Source organism: Penaeus vannamei, chromosome 41, assembly GCF_042767895.1.
Source record: "Penaeus vannamei isolate JL-2024 chromosome 41, ASM4276789v1, whole genome shotgun sequence".
NCBI lineage: Eukaryota > Metazoa > Arthropoda > Malacostraca > Decapoda > Penaeidae > Penaeus > Penaeus vannamei.
Genome location: NC_091589.1, coordinates 20,747,207 through 20,764,393, shown reverse-complemented (window position 1 = coordinate 20,764,393; position 17,187 = coordinate 20,747,207). Strand labels below are relative to the sequence as shown.

General features: G+C 36.2%; 1 protein-coding gene across 1 annotated transcript in view; it reads left to right on the top strand.

Annotated features, from left to right (window-relative positions):
- Nucleotides 1-12,554, top strand: part of tgo (Aryl hydrocarbon receptor nuclear translocator homolog tgo) — a gene marked incomplete in the record, with an annotated part of 233,298 nt that extends 220,744 nt beyond the window's left edge. Inside the window, 11 exon segments of the mRNA XM_070117621.1 lie at nt 1,296-1,468; nt 1,843-1,990; nt 2,893-3,095; nt 3,613-3,733; nt 4,522-4,680; nt 4,925-5,075; nt 5,345-5,499; nt 5,921-5,956; nt 6,832-7,040; nt 7,493-7,604; nt 8,256-12,554. Of these exon segments, the coding sequence (XP_069973722.1) occupies nt 1,296-1,468; nt 1,843-1,990; nt 2,893-3,095; nt 3,613-3,733; nt 4,522-4,680; nt 4,925-5,075; nt 5,345-5,499; nt 5,921-5,956; nt 6,832-7,040; nt 7,493-7,604; nt 8,256-8,467 (1,679 nt within the window).
- Between the last annotated feature and the right edge of the window lie 4,633 nt (nt 12,555-17,187).

Below are 17,187 nucleotides of genomic sequence, written 5' to 3'. Positions count from 1 at the left end.
ATCCTACTGGGTTTGTTCTTAAAAAAGATAAAATCTTTAGATGTTCTTGTCACCTACTGCTAAATAAGTAAGTGAATAAAGGTTATTAAGAAAGTCACAATTTTCTTTTATAATTATGTTTCAAGATTATAAAATTCCAATTTGCTGCATTCAAAATATAATGAAATCTTTAGCTCAACTACTGACTGACTGCAGGGTGCCATTATCTTTCCAATTAAAGAGACAAAAAGAGCTGTGCTAATAAAGAAGTACCTGCTTGTGCATGCTGTGATGGATAGCCAAGTTTACTCATAGTTTTTTTTTCTCTGCTGTGATTTAGTAGTGGTATCCTCTTTTTTTTATTATTAATTTGTGATAAAGTTAGATCTTTTTTCCTTATGCAATGCAAAGAAGGGCTTGTCTAATGGCCTTGTGCAAGTTTCATGCTTGTGAACTCGTGTCAAACAAGCCCTTCTAGAGAAAGGTAAGGTATGGTTGGTAATATATTTGTGTGACTTTGAAAATCCTTGATTCTGAGACCTTCCCCCCCTTTTTTTTTATTGTATCTTTCCCCTCCCCATTCTTGAATGCTTGCTTCCTCCCCTCATCCCCACCTTCATGCTTACTCCACCTCCCATTCTCCCCTCCACTCATTTGCCCCTTCCACATTCCTCCCTTTCCTTTTCCTCCCCCTTCTATTGGGTTCCAGTCCTGTTTCCATTTCCCTGGCCTCCTAGTACAACTATCGAGTCAGTAACAACATCATCCACCTACTGAGGTAGTGGAGCCAGTACTGTAGCTTGATCATGTTCAGTAGAACCATTCCATGTCACTGACTTTATCATTGACTAATATGCATGTTTTGCTGACTTGAGTGCACGTACTCAGACCTCACATTATGATTTTTTTTCTAAATATTTACATAAGGTCAAAAGTATACAGGTAACATTTAGAAGTAATATATTTCAAACAGACATGTAGATAATTACCATGATGGTGCTCTCACTTCCTTTTATGTTGTTTATTGCTAACTTTTGTCTTCTTAGTTTCAAAGACAAGAAAGGGATTATAAAAAAGAAAAAGAAAAATGCTTGACATCTGTTCTTCCTCCTCCATTTTAAAAGTGATCTTTACAGTATCCTTAGGGTACATAAATAAGAAATTTAACGAGGAAGTCCTCTCATTTTCCAGATGATGTGACTCCTCCTTCTCTACTTGTCCAGCCCTTTCTCATAATTTTGCTTAATAGTGTTAAAGGAAAAAATATAATATTGGTATAATGACATTTTTAATAAGGGGAAACAAATTCTCCTCAGGAACAGGAAATACCAATGCAGATGGAACTTACAAACCATCATTCCTCACTGACCAAGAGCTGAAGCATTTAATCCTTGAAGCGGCAGATGGCTTCCTCTTCGTTGTAGCCTGCGACACAGGACGTATTATCTATGCTTCAGACTCTGTCACTCCAGTCCTAAACCAGCCACAGGTGAGTGTTGCTTTCATTTCATCAATAGTATGCAGTGAATCATGAAAGAAAAAGTAGATTTGATTATTTTAGTGTACATTTTTGTTGCAGTTATGATAATGGTGATTTAAGGACTAAGAATATGCAATAGCCTTTTATGCTTCCATAATTCTTTTACTGTTATTTTTTATTATATCCTGACTTTTATGTTGGTAATGTAAGGATATACCCACTAATAGTGCACTTTAGGGAATTAGGAAAAAACAATATATTGAATTGAACTTTATTATAGATGTTATTTTACATCAACCTTCAAACTATCATTTACATGCCTTTTTATTTAAAGATTCTCCTAAGGTATAGAGAATAGTGTTTAAATATTACCTCTTTTACAGAGTGACTGGTTCGGATCAAGCGTCTATGAACACGTGCACCCAGAAGATGTGGAGAAAGTAAGAGAACAGTTGAGCACCCAAGAGCCAGCCAACCAAGGACGTATTCTCGATCTCAAGACCGGAACTGTTAAGAAGGAAGGCCATCAGTGTAAGTGTCTCTACTATTAGTTAATTTATATGTTTATGCTAGTGAGTAATGTTTTCACTGAGAATTGGATAGAGGTACAAGATGAGTTATATCTATAGTGCTTTTCTTATCAGGCCAGTCAGTGCTCTAATGGATAGGTTGATCATCACTATGCCTTTATTTAAATGTGTTTATATATATATATATATATATATATATATATATATATATATATATATATATATATATATATATATATATATATATATATATATTATGTATATAATGTATATACACAAAATTTACAGTAGTTGCTTATTTGAGCCCAAGAACAACTAACTCAGCAAATTTATAGGGTATATTTATACTAAAACAACGTTACAGCATTTAATGATAACTAGTTTAAGGGAAAAATGGGTGTTTCCTACTTAAAAAGGATGTAGCCCTGTGGGCCCAGCCCTGGTCTTTGCCCCAGGGCCCTTTTTTTTTTTTTGTGTGTGTGTGTGTGTGTGTGTGTGTGTGTGTGTGTGTGTATGTGTGTGTGTGTGTGTGTGTGTGTGTGTGTGTGTGTGTGTGTGTGTGTGTGTGTGTGTGTGTGTGTGTGTGTGTGTGTTTTTTGTTTGTTTGTTTGTTTGTTTGTTTGTTTGTTTTTGGACAAGATTATGCTTGTCAAGTGAAGAAATCATCGAAATTATTTAGGATTGTGTCAGGGCACTGGAACCTTTTCGCGGGATCTTAATGATGTTTGGTACTTAGTTCCCTCTGTATTGTATATGTAGTCAAAGTACCCCTACATTATATTTGTTGTTAGAGGGCCGTAATGACAGCAAACCCAGAAGTGTGCTTTGTGGACTTTGTTCAACTTCGAGCTTATGTGACAGTTTTAATAAAAAAGTTGATAACATCACCATCCTCTTCCACAGCATCAATGAGACTGTGCATGGGTTCGAGACGTGGATTCATTTGCCGCATGAAAGTTGGTGCAGTTACCCCAGAGAACATGAATTCTGGTCACCTAAATCGGCTGCGTCAGAGAAATTCCTTAGGCCCCGCAACTGATGGACATAACTATGCTGTAGTCCACTGCACAGGTTACATCAAGAACTGGCCTCCTACTGGCGTGCAGGTAAAGTGCCCAAATTTTCCAGTGGTTTTGAGGTTATTAGTTAGGATATTTTTTTTCACCTTGACTGACATGCTGTAAAGATAGACACCTTTGTATATGTAGAGTTTTCTTTATTTCTTTTACAAGTATTAAATATATGAGCAGGTCATATGAAAAAAAGGAAAATTATTGTCTCACAAAGTAAAATTGCACCTACTTATATTTGTCAATTATTAAGAGGTGTTTGAATTGTCTTGAAAGCTATAATGGTAATTTCCATCAGTTTGTGCTACACAATAGAAATTTTGACTTCATCTGCTGTTAACTATTTTGATTTTGTTTAAAAATGTAGGTCATACTGAAGACTAACATATTAATTTTGAATGTAGTCTTAAACATAAACCATTCCTACGGAATTCTAAATTTTGAAAATGACAAAGCTGATGATTTTTTAATCACCAGTAGAATAATTGATAGGAATTTTCACTCATTTTTTAATCATTAGTAGAATAATTGAAAGGAATTTTCACTCCCACAGATGGACCGAGCTGAAGAGGAAGCTCATGGATCCTCCCACTGCTGCCTTGTGGCTATTGGCCGTCTTCAGGTTACCTCGGCACCAAACACCTCAGATCTCATGGGATCAAACTCACAAAATGGTGAGTAATGGGTTGGCATGTAACTCCACAATTAGCACTGCAAGTATTGTGGATGGTGAGAGGTTATTCACTCTTTGGGATGTATTTGCATATATTCTTCCTCTTTCATCTGTCAAGTGGTTATTGTAGCAAGTTAAAATGGAGTTACAAAGCAGGATTTGAAAGTAGTTTGAATTATGTGACAAATTGATTCACTGAATGCATTGGAATTAAAATTCTGACAAGATTCAATGTAAAGGAGTCAAGCCCCTTTGTATTCTAGCTCTTCTTGTATATTAGTTGTTTGATATATACTTGTGCTATGCAGTTCCTTCATCAGTTACCTTAAAGCAAATTTGTATTTTTATTTCTATTTTTTAATATTTTGAATGCAGTTCAAGATTTTCTGTAATGATATTGCCTTTTAGCAAAATGGAAGGTTATATTTACATTTAGTAGTACTGATATTATTTCTTATTAAGTACTTTGTAAATTAATGTAAATTTATTTGTAACTGAGTTTTTGAAAAGCAAGAATGGTTGCCGTTTTGTGTTTCAGTATCATTAAGTAATTCTGAAAACACTTGATTGTTCATTGTATTTCTGGGAAAAAGGAACAAGGCTTTTTGGAACTGACATCCAAAGAAGGACAGGATAAGAGTAAACAAATATTTTATTAAGTACTATACCATACCAATGGGAACATTCATGAATTGTCTGAAGTTTCATTGTACTTATGAAGTTTTAGTCTCTGCTTGTCAGATTCTTTTTGAGTTAGTAATTTATCAAATTATGTACATTCCTTTTCAGAGTTCATTTCTCGTCATGCGATGGATGGCAAGTTCACTTTTGTTGACCAGCGGGTTATGACAGTCTTGGGATACTCTCCGCAAGAGCTGTTGGCCAAGCCATGCTTCGACTTCTTCCACCCAGAAGATCAGACACATATGAAGGAAAGCTTTGATCAGGGTGAGTGCAGAATTGTGTAAATAAAACGCCCAGCAGGAGATAGTAGGAAAGAAATGTAATGGGCTGTAAGTGATTTTCTAAATACACATGCTGTGAAATTGTTCAGATAGGTTGTAAGTTCAGTGTGTGGGAACAGATCCCCTTAGATAAGTTGCAAGTAATTGTAAAGAACAGAACAAAAATGATGTTAAGTTTCTTAGGATTAGTTGGAAGTTTTTTCTAAATGTTTCATATTTTCTTGCAGTATTAAAACTGAAAGGCCAAGTGATGTCAGTTATGTACCGCTTCCGTGGAAAGAACCGAGAGTGGGTTTGGCTGAGGACTGCTGCCTTTGCATTCCTCAACCCGTACACAGATGACATAGAGTACATTGTCTGTACAAACAATGCAGCAAAGTAAGTGATGCCCTATAATATGGGAGATAAGTACCACAATTTATGTTTTTAATAATGATAGATTACCAAAGTATTAGCTCTTCCCATTCATTTTAGGTATGTCATTTGGTAGTCACATGCCATAATCTGTAATGCCTGCTATCAAATTTACATTGTCACTATTGATTTTCACAAGGACATAAATGACTGAAACACTTTTAGTCAGATATTACAGTAAGAGTGAATGAACTAATTAATGAGAACAACACCTTTAACAAATTTTCCCCCAGAACTGTCCAAGGAGGCGGCGAAATGAGTGCCAACACAGAGCACCAGGAAGTCAGTTCGGTCAGCAGCCAGTATGGCACCCATCAGCCAGGCTTGGAATACTCCTTACAGCGGCAGAGAGAACTGTACCCACACATGGTCCAGTCACACATTCACAGTACGTGTTTTAGTCTTAAATATTTGAAAAGCGGAAAGTCCTTTAGGTTTTTTTTTTTATTGGCTTGTTAACCCATGTGTGGTCTTTATTTTGTGTGTGTTTTAGGAATGGTTAAGGGTGTTGGCACTGGTGTGGAGTAGAGTTTGGGGAAAATAGATGGTACATTAACATTTTAACTGGAGACTGTTAGCCTTATTTTACTTCATCTTCGTCTTTTTGTGGATACATCCCTTTTGTTTTCAACACATCAAAGAAAAGAAAGGAAGAAAAATCAGCAGTTTTTTTCTTTTTTTTTTAGCCATAGAATAGGTCTTTTTTTTGTGAAACATCAAAAGCTGTATATTTTCTTTTGTGGATGACCCAAATGTTGGGGTCCAAAGTGTATGAGCTGAAGATTAAAACTTGACCCATTCATCTTCAGGCACTGATCTTCCTGATGATGGAACCTTCCAAATAAGTATGTTGAAGTCTGTATATCACAATATATATATAAATAAATATATCAGAGAGAGAAAAAAACACCTGTAGCGCTTCTAATTAACAAGAGATTATATAGCGACTCAATCTCATGTTAGCTAAATTCCATAGTTGTAATTCTAGCTTATTCTCTGGAAGACATAGCACTGTATTTTGAAAAACTTGTAGATGACAAGATGTTTTGTTAAAATTCTGTTTTGTATTGTGTATCTGCAGTTTCTATCTGGCTTTCACTTACACTTGCTCTAACTATTAATCTTGTTCATGCACATCTATTCTCTCTTCCTCTTCACTTATGCTTCCTTCTCTCTCTCCATTCCCCTTCCTCTCACTTTCTCCCTCTCCTTCTCTCTCACTCTTACCCTCCCCCTCCTTTTCTTCATTTCCCTCTTCCTTTCTCTACTTTCACTCTTACTCACTTGCTCACCTTGGTAGATTAAATTACTGTTTTTGTTTGTTTGTTTGTTATCGTTTTATTTAAGGTTGATGTTTCTGTTCTGTTTGTGTTATTTATGCATTTTATTTTGTGAATATTTTTGTATCCCAAATGGCACATATATTTATAAGGATAACAAAATATTTGTTTTAGATTGGGATTGTTGATGTTGACCTGCCATTTTGAATTTATTTTTATTTTTGGATCATTAATTTTTCCCTGCATTAAGTTTTAAACCTTCTCACGTGACTAAAGTTTACCTTTTCAAAATTGGAAATTATGTTCGTCATAATGTTTGTAAAGGATTTTATTTTTTCTCTTGTGCCCTTTATTGATTTGATTATTCTATATCCTGAAAGAAATCTCAGTATTTACAAATCAGCTCAAATAACATTTCCACCCCCTTTTCTCCTCTTCAGCAGCAGGTTCCGGGAGACCAAGTAGTACCCAGGGTGTGTACAGTGGCTATGAGGCTGGGGCTTCACCCCTAGCTGGCTACTCCCCAAGCACCCCTCAGGCCACACCACTCACCTCCCAGTCCTCCTCCAGCCTTCCACGTAACACAAAGTCGTCCTCGCCTCCATCTACGGCACAGGCAACTGCTTGGTCCAATCCACACATCAGACAGGTATAATTGTGTGGTGGTGTGTTCTGCATGACTGTACGTGTGTATGTATTGCCCGAATGTCCATGCGTGTTCTAGTACGTGGTATTAAGTATGTGTAGAAAAGTGCAATGTTCTTTTTCTCTCTCTCTTGCTTTTGTCGTATTCTCTTGGAGAAAATGAAATCAAACATTTTCCATTTTGAAAGATCTTGTTAGTATATCAGGGTCTGTGGCTTTGACCTTTGTTTTTTGTGATAATGATTGATTAATAGTTTACAGTTCTGTGCATCTCTTTGTACATTAATTATTGATATCCTGAACTTGAAAAATTTCAATCATATTCAAAATTTGAAGGATATCCATATTTTATTTGAAAATATTTTTTAAGCAATTTTTGAAATGAAAAAAAGAGAGAGAGAGGGAAGAAAAAGTTACAAAGACAGCATTTACTGAATTCTCCTTTGTGCATTTCAGAGTGGTGACGGGTACACCTACAGCAGCAACATGAGCCCGTCCCGCTCCCCCTCCACCCCCTCATACACTCCCCGTTCTCTGCCGTCGTACACTCCAGCAGCTGGCTCTTCAGGTTGGTCCTTTTGTTGTGTGGGGGTGTTTAAACGGAGGCTGACATGAGCAGTTCAAGGGTAATGTCCTGAGTGAAGGACTTCTGTGATGTCAGTTGGTAGTTCAGGGTGGGAATAATAATTTTTTTTTTCCTTGTTTATTTATGTAATTTATTTGCTGTTGGTATTTGGAATGTGTATTAGATATTAACCCTTGACCACTGGATGGCATGTATATTGTGCCATACTGGGAATAGCCATCTTGCCAGGGACTTGTCTGTCATGCCTCCATTATCTCAGTTCTATCACTGTATATCTTTTCTGTGATGGCAAAGAAAAAAAGAGAAGAAAAAACAGAAGCCTCATTATTTCAGATATATCTGTATCAGAAAAACAGAAATTTACCTTTGTGTATATGCAAATAAACAAATTGGTTGCCCATTCATGGCATGCACTATCCATGTGAAAGTGTGGCCTGTGAAGTTCATGCCTTTTGGTATTTTAGCCAGCCCCCAGGTATTGAGCTAATTTCTTTTAATGTGTATTATGTATTTTCATATTGCTTATGTATTTTTAAAAGAATTTTTAAGTGTTGTAATTCTTTCTTTGTGAAGACTTATGATACTCCATTTTTATCTAGGAGTTACTTTAAGGTTATTTTGCTTGTATTGCAGGAATGTGGCAGTATCCCAGCATAGGTGCGGAGGGGACGAGTGCAGGTCCATCCACCAGTTCAGGCCACCCAGGCACTGCCTCAGGTCACCACCCAGGCAGTGGTGCTCCAGGTACCCAGCCAGAGCTCACTGACATGCTGCAAATCCTTGACCAGTCTGGACCCACGAGCTTTGATGACCTAGGAAACATGTTCAATACAAACTTTGAATGAGGACCCCAGAGTGTAGTGTTGCCCCTCACAAAAGACTCAAACACGAGTGCTTCAACTGTCGCTGCTACTCGTAAGGTGAATTCGTAAGGGAGAGTCTTGGTATCCACCCACTACAACATTGTTCATTTTTATGTCTCAACAAGTGCCTCAACGACAGTCTGATCAGATTCGGTAATTCCCACATATTTTTTGTAGGTAGGCCTCTTTCTACTTCGTGAAGGTATGATGTCAGCATTGTTTATTTAGTGGAAAGTTCAAATAATATTGGATACTGGAACTCTCCTAACAAAGTAGCTTCCAGATTAGTTGCTGTCAATTGGGACAATGCCTGATGTACTGTACAGGCAGGACATATAAGAAGAAAACAAAAATGTGTTGGCCTATGCATATTGACAGTGACAGGTAATTATCTGTCACAATGGGTAAACCATTATTATTACATCTTTTAAAGTGTAATTAGGTATTTTTTTTATAATATCATTATTATTATAATGGTTTTATTTTCTTTGTTATGCATTTGCACTTACTGAAAAGTTTTCTTTGATACATGCAGCAAAATTTGCGTTGTATCTGTGGAAAAACCAGCATTTATTTGCTTAGACAGTATTACCTTCTACAGTGTAAACTTTGGAAAATATTCCTTATGCTGTAGTAATAATCAAATTGCATTTATGCAATAATTTTTTTTTTCTCCTTTTTTCTTTTTCTTTTATCTTTTTGTTTTTGCTGCTGGTAATCAAAGTGTTTCGTCCTTGTATAGGTATTAATTTTATGGTCCCTGAAAGGGAGATAATGATTGAATTATTTTTCCAAGCTGTACTTTATCATAACTTAGGGATTTTCTCTACACTGTATATTTATGCACAATTTAGAGGAGTTAGCCTTCAAGCACATGTCCAGGAATGAAGAAAATGTGAGTGTCTCATTATTTTTTTATGTTTGCTTCTGTGAGCCGAGCATTGGAGAATTGAAGAGATCCTTTGCCGTGAATGCAACATGCGTGTGCTCATTTTTATTTCACTTCTCACCCCATGCAAACCAAGCAACATCCTCAGTAATCAGAGCAACAAAGCACACTCTTCATTTGTCAATCCTCATCTGCCACCGCGCAGGGTCTTCCAGGCTTCAACTTACTGTGAAAACTTAATTTCCTGTTCCAGATGGTTTGGAGGAACATACACTGTTGGTTCTCCCTCTCTCTCTTTTTTCCCATTTTTTGTTTTTAATCAAATCTGCGACGACCTTGTTGCTGAGGTTGACGGCAGGTGCAAACAGGGTCATGTGGGGGCGAGTTCATTGCAGGTAGGGTGGTCAGGGTCTTTCACTAATTGTTACTCCTTAGATATACTGTTTTGTTGAACTTGGGGTTTAGGGCACTAACATTCTTCCTCATTACAAGAATGGTGAACAGGAACATAGATGGTCTTTTCATATTTGTAGTTCAGGTGTCTAATATTATGCTCCTTTTAGGTAGATTTTGTGATTGTAAATTTGTCTGTCTTACTACTTTGAAGGTTGAATAACCATTATGCAGTTGTTTTGTTTTTTCTGTTTATTGGAGCTTTGATGCTATTGATATAGTAGCTCAGTTTGTACAATGACTGTGTAATATATATTTTGTCTTCTTATGATGTCAGTACAAGGTATCTCAGAGCTCTGAGAGCAAGTTTTGCACGGCTGGTGCACTGTCACCAATATCTATTTAATTTTGGACATATCATTCGTGGCTAGAGGGAGAAATGGGCTTATGGCTTGGTACAAAATGGCCCATGGACTGAGACTTGATACATTTTTTTTTTTTTTTTTTTTTTTAGTTTTTCTTTTTTTAATATCTGCAAAAATCCAGTGTAGCTAGCTGATTTTGTAGCCAGATAGTGTTGAAAATACATTATAAGCATTCCTCTATTGTAATTTTAGGGTGGTGATAGAGAGATGTGTGCCATGTCTCCATGGGTTTTGTGCCAACAGGCTGCAAGCCTTGAATGTAACCTTGTTTAATACAGAACTAGGTAAAATTGGACAGCAGTCCAACCATCAAGAATTAGTGAAAATTTTGGATAAAACTTTTTTTTTTTCTTTGTAAAAAACAAGGTTTGACAGTATCCCTCAAGTCTGTAGTTGTAGATGAATAAAGACGGATCTGCAGATGTCTGCAATTTTGGGTCTTTGTTGTGTGTATGTAATATCAAGCATGATTGTGTATGCTTTGAAAGATTTACTTGTGTACAACTGAAGGTTTATATATATAAGGGAGTCATACCTGTAAATACAAACCAGTACTGTATGCAAGTGTGAAGACCATTTATTTTATTGTACTTTAACTGATAACTAACCAAATTGTTAATATGGGGCTGGTATGGATGTACAATGACGTTCACCCAGTGACGCAAATCAAGGAACAGTGGAAGAAAGTGAAAGGAAAAACTAGGAACCAAAACAAAAAAACGTGTGTTGCTGGTCATATGAGCGCAGCATGGAAGATGTAGTGTGTGTATTAATCAAGGTATTTAATTATGTTCTTAAGCCATGATTTGTGCATCAGGAAACATGAGGCACAAGTTGGAATAGCTTTGTCAGTGGCCATATTAATATAAGGGAAGACTGTGTTGTGGGTCCTGTGTGCGGAGCCGAAGGAGCAAGCCGTTGGTCCACACTCACCAAGGAGCTCTGCCAGTGCAATATTTGCTGCAACGCCATGCCAGGCTAGTGGGGCATGGCTGACTTTTTTGTCACAATAATCATCTGATATACTAATTAATTTTTGTACAATTGTAATCCACTTCAAAATACAATTAGAATTACTTCAGATAATCCTAGCCACTTTGTGTGACCTGGGAAAAAAAAATATAAACAAAAAACAGAAAATCTGTAGCCCAAAGTAAGATCTTATTTTCTTCTCCCCTTTGTATGTTAAATCTTTTTAACTGGGGAAATGTGTGTGGGCTTCTTGTCCAGCCACAAAGGCTGATGTTTCATTGCAAAGTCCGGTGAGATTAAAATTGAATTCTTGTCTGCTCCGAAATACCAAACGAGAGATACTTGTTTACAAAATACATTGATTTATGGATGTGTTTCAATAACTTTCATCTTTGTATTCTGTAAACCAGTGTGGTGAATTGGTTTGATAACAGACCTAAGAATTATTTTGAATCACTATGTAACACACAGTAAAACATAATTTTTATATGCATTTGTAAGATGTTGAAACATCACAGAACTTTCACTAATTGATTAATTTTTCATCCTCTATCGTTTATACTTCTGTATAAAAAAGAAGAAATGTTTTCAGTGTTACGAACCTTGACTATGTTGGCAGGACCCGACGGGATGCTCAATTACAGCTGGCTGTCTAGCATACTTTCCCGAGGACTGATTGGCAGTCAGGGTTGCTCATGCTCACCCCTCTGCGCTAGTTGGTCATGATGATCACAACTCTTTTTAAACTATTTATTTTTAGATATTTTATTACCAGTTGCCACCGCGTGTATTTATTACAGAAATCAGTAGCTTTAAAAAGGATAGATCTGTATGGTAGTTACAGGAATAGAGGTTTTATTACAGTCGCTTCCACTGTCATGGATGGAGGTTGTTTGTGGAAGCTTTGTAGGTGTCCAGCACAAGTTACCATTAAATATGTAATAATTTTTACATAATTTAAAAAAAAGTATTGATGAAAGAAAACTGCAATCAAAGTATGTATGTTATGTCCCTTGTGTGGGGGAAGGGGCTATCATCTCACATAAAATTGGCCAACAGTCCAGGTTTGGGCTAACATAGTCACAGGTTGGGAATTCACCTGTTCTCTGTATGTAAATCACTGTCTTCAGTACCATTTTTATATAAGTATGAGTGCAATGTTTTTTAGAACAATTATTTAAGTACATAGACCTAGCAGTATTAGTGTATGCTACCCTCTGTTAACATAGCTTATGTAAAGGAACTGTATTTGCAGATGGAGCACAGGTGAATTCACTGAAATGACTGTCCTGTGTGTCTACTCATTATCTAGTACTACTTCTAATAAACTTACACTTATCGGACTTTAAGTATGTAAATTACTGACGTATAAATAAACTTATGTCCGCAATTTTTGTTTTTTCTTGGTACACCCTTCTTTAATTTTTGTTTGCTAAATTATATAAAAATAATATTTTTAGTTAATTATTTTTCTGTTGGTCTTCCTCATGAATCCTATAATTTTATTTTAAAGTGTAAATGTAGGGCATTGAAGAGAAATCAGTTACATCATCTCTTATGACATTCAAGAATAATTAAATATTAACATGGCATATGTAAGGTTAAAAAAGTGACTTTTCTTTCAAGATAAACCTTATAATCTTAGGCTATACTGAGAAATATGTATCTTTTTGTTAAGAAAAACAAAAAAAAGTGTGAGGGTACAGAACATTCATCCTTACTGAAGTTCTGTCCTAATTTGATTCATTAATAACTTATTAATAATAAAACAAACATAAATTTAAAGTTAACATCAAGTAGTGAGTGAGAAGCATTGAATTGGTTTCTTCTAACGATGGCTATCAGTACTGAACTGAAGGCAGTTACAAAAAAGAATCTGTCCGACAGCCGGTATCAGCTTCCATGCTGGAATATTTGTGCCCTGTATTAGTTTTGATTATACTTTATCAAATTTGCTACAAAGAATTTCGCCATCGGCTAATGTACTTTCGTGGAAAAAGGCTTGGGGCTCCAAGTAAAGAAGAATGAGAATAGGAACATTGAGACTATCATTCTGAATCTAGAGGCAATGAGCACATGTACACACAAGCACGCACCTTATCTTTTTTGTAAAGTTGGACTCACGCTCTCTCGGACTTAGCCCTTTCTCTCGACATCAGGTCATCTATACCTTCCCTCTCCATGTCTCTACCTCCAACCCCTCCTTAAGAGGCCCAGTTCCCCGTACCTCTTCATGCTCCCAAAGTGCGACTCCGCATCATACAGAGATCCTCCATTCTCTTGACGGGTCAGTCCTTTCTCCCGCCTCACTCTTATGTACCTCACATTGTCCATCCATCCTTGGCATCAAATCTACCCGAGGTTATCTGCTTTCCTTCCTTTAGAGGCCATATATCTAAACTCTATGACAGGACTGTGACCTTTCATATTTTTCTCTCTCCATGTAAGAGGTATTCCAGAGGTACATTTCCGAGTTAACATAAGCTCCTGCATCGTACCACCAGCCACTTCCCAATAGAGTACCTGCTCCTCTTCCTCTCCCCCTCCTTCCATCTTCAGTTTTTTTTCTTTACTTCCTCATGTTTTGTTTTAAATCCTCACGTGTTTGTTTTAAATCCATTCTCTCCACTTCTAAAATGACCACCCTTTATCTACCTCCAAAATAACCACACTTCATTTGCCTCCTCCAAAATGACGTGATATTAAATGCCTCCTCCATAATAACCTCTTTTTTCTCATATGCCAATTATCTTGGATGGCGTGTGGATAAAATTTAAATTGTTGAACTGATAAGAAGAAAAGATATGAACATATCAAAATATTTGTTTTTTCTAGTATGATCTCGCACAAAATATCTCGTAAATTTTTTGATAATCATATGGATCTATCTTGGCCACACCGTTACGAACTCGGAGGTTCAGGATAAAATTTTTTTAGGGGGTTCTATAGTGTCCTTGGCGCTTGCTGGTACTTAAGGATCAGTTTTGTTCTGAGGCAATATTGTTCAGATAGAATGCTAAGGAAATTGAGGGAAAGCTTTTCGGGTTTATTCTGTCTGTCTGTCTTTGTCTATCTGTCTGCTTGTATGTGTCTGTCTGTCTATCTGACTCTCCCTCTCTTTCTTCCCCCCCCCCCCTCTCTCTCTCTCTCTCTCTCCCCTTCTCCCTCTCCTCTCTCTCTCTCTTTCTATCTCTCTCTCTCTCTCTCTCTCTCCCTCTCTCTCGTTCTCTCTCTCTCTCTCGTTCTCTCTCTCTCTCTCTCTCTCTCTCTCTCTCTCGTTCGCTCTCTCTCTCTCTCTCGTTTTCTTTCTTTCTCTCTCTCTCTCTCACTATCTTTCTCTCTCTCTCTCTCTCTCTCTCTCTCTCTCTCTCTCTCTCTCTCTCTCTCTCATTGCCTCTCTACTGGGGTGCTCTAGCGGTATCTTGGTCTTGTCAATACTGTCCTTGCTATATTGCTTCTCCTTAATATAAAATTACACCATCCTTTGTCCAGATAAGGGTCATCAACGCACGACCTTCACAAGCGGGTCAAGTTCGTGTGACAGGGTTTCGGAGAAGTTGGTCCTTCGCTAGGGCAATACTGTGTTCGAATGTGTACACCTTAACTATTAAAAGTTGTAACACATTTTTTTAGAAAGTACTTAAATACGTCACCTTCATGTTGAGTACCTTTTAATAGTAGAAACGTCTTAACAGACAAATTTATTCGGGTCATTCAGGCAAACAGACTACAACCCTGATGATTTTGAATATAAAACAAAATAAAATGAAACAAGCTACAAGAAAAAGAAGAATAAATCAAATCCGAACAGACAAAATAAAGCACGAAATTGAAGACTTGCAGCTCATGTGGACGTCTTCAGTTTACTTCTCTTTTCAATTGCTTACCTTTTTCGAAAGTAAATATGTCTCCAAATATCACAGCTCGTTGATCACCCAGTGTTTTTGTTTTCGCTTGGTGCACAGGGCAATAAACTCTCCCAGGCGTGGTATATCAAGGTATTTTATGATTAAAACAAATTAGTTGGTTGCTTGGACGACGACGCCAGTACAGTGCACTTCCAGGAAGAAGAGTTGCAGACACGATGAAGGCATCAAGGCATGAAATTCGAGTTGCAATACTCCGGCGGAAGTACTTTTTTCGAAGCCCCGTCAAACGAATAAGAATGGGAAGAAGGAAAAGAAAACGTAATCACAAACACATACACCCATCCCAATACACACACATACACACACACACACACTCACACACACACACACACACACACACACACACACACACACACACACACACACACACACACACACACACACACACACACACACACACACACACACACACACACACACACACACACACACACACACACACACACACACACACACACACACACACACACACATATATCCATAACTCTACAAAAACCAACCACAGACCGAAGCACCTTAGCTCCCCCGACACCCTATTCCCCGCCTCGTTAAGCGCAGTCGCCCAACGGCCACCGATGAGGCGAAACAAACCCGCATTGATCACTTGCACGCAATATTACGGGAGATCAGGCGCGACCCCGAGAGCATTTTATTATCACTGGCGGAATATATCGCCGCGTTTTCACGCTCTCGGGAGAAATTTCACGCCAAAAGGAGATTCGCAATGGGTTCAAGAGAGAGTGGTGGGAGGGGAAGGGGAGGTGGGGAGGGATGATAGGGGTGGGGAAGGAGGAAGAAGAAGAGGAGAAAGAAGAGAAAGAGGAGTTAGGGAAAGAAGAGGAGAAAGAGGAAGAGGAAAAAAGGAGGAGGAGGTGGAAGAGGAATGCGACATGAAAATGAAAGTGAATTATTAGAAGAGAAGAAAAAGTAGAAATGGAAGAGGAGAGAAGGAAGAAAAACGGAGAATGGACGTAACGAAAAGGAGAAGGCACATTATGGATGATAAAAAAAGAGAATGGAATAGAAAAGAGATTGATAATAACAGCAATGATATTGATAATAATGACATTGGTATTAAGGATAAAAATATTAATAACATTAATGATAATAATGATAATAATAATGATGATGATAATGATAATAATTATAATAATAATAATAGCAGCAATAATAGCGATAATGATAATAACAATGATAACGACAAGAATGATAATGATAATGATAATAGTATGAATAACAGTAATAACAATGATGATTATAATGACAATGACAATGTTGATAATAATAATGATGATGATGAAGATAATAGTAATAATAATAATAATAATAATAATAATAATAATAATAATAATAATAATAATAATAATAATAATAATAATAATAATAATAATAATAATAATAATAGAGGTAAAAAATAATAATTATGAAAATAATGATAATGATAATAAAATGCTGATAATGAGAATAATGATGATGATAATGATAATAACAGTTACTGTGATAATAATTGTAATAGTAATGATGATACTACTACTACTAATAGTGATGATGGTAAGGATGATGATGATAAGTATAATGATGATACTAATCAAAATGCCGATAATAATGAAAATTAATATAATGATAATAATAATGATAACAATAATAACAATGATAAGGACAACAACAACAAAAATAACGATAAAAATAACAATAACAACAAATAATAGCAAAATAATATTGATAGTAATGATAATAACAATGATAATAATGATAATAATAATGACAACGATAATGATAATAATGGTAATAATAACAATAATAATAATAAAGATAACAATGGTAATGATAATGTTATTAATGATAGAAATAACAATGATAAAAGTAATAATGATGATAATAGTAATAACAATGATAACAATAATAGTATTGACAGTAGTAATAATAATAATAATAATGATAATAATAATGATAATAATAATAATTATAATAATAACAAAAACAATAATAATAATAAAAATAATGATAATGATACTACTACTACTACTACTAAATAGTAATGATAATGATAATATTTATGAAAATGGTAATGATAATATTGTGATAACGATAGTA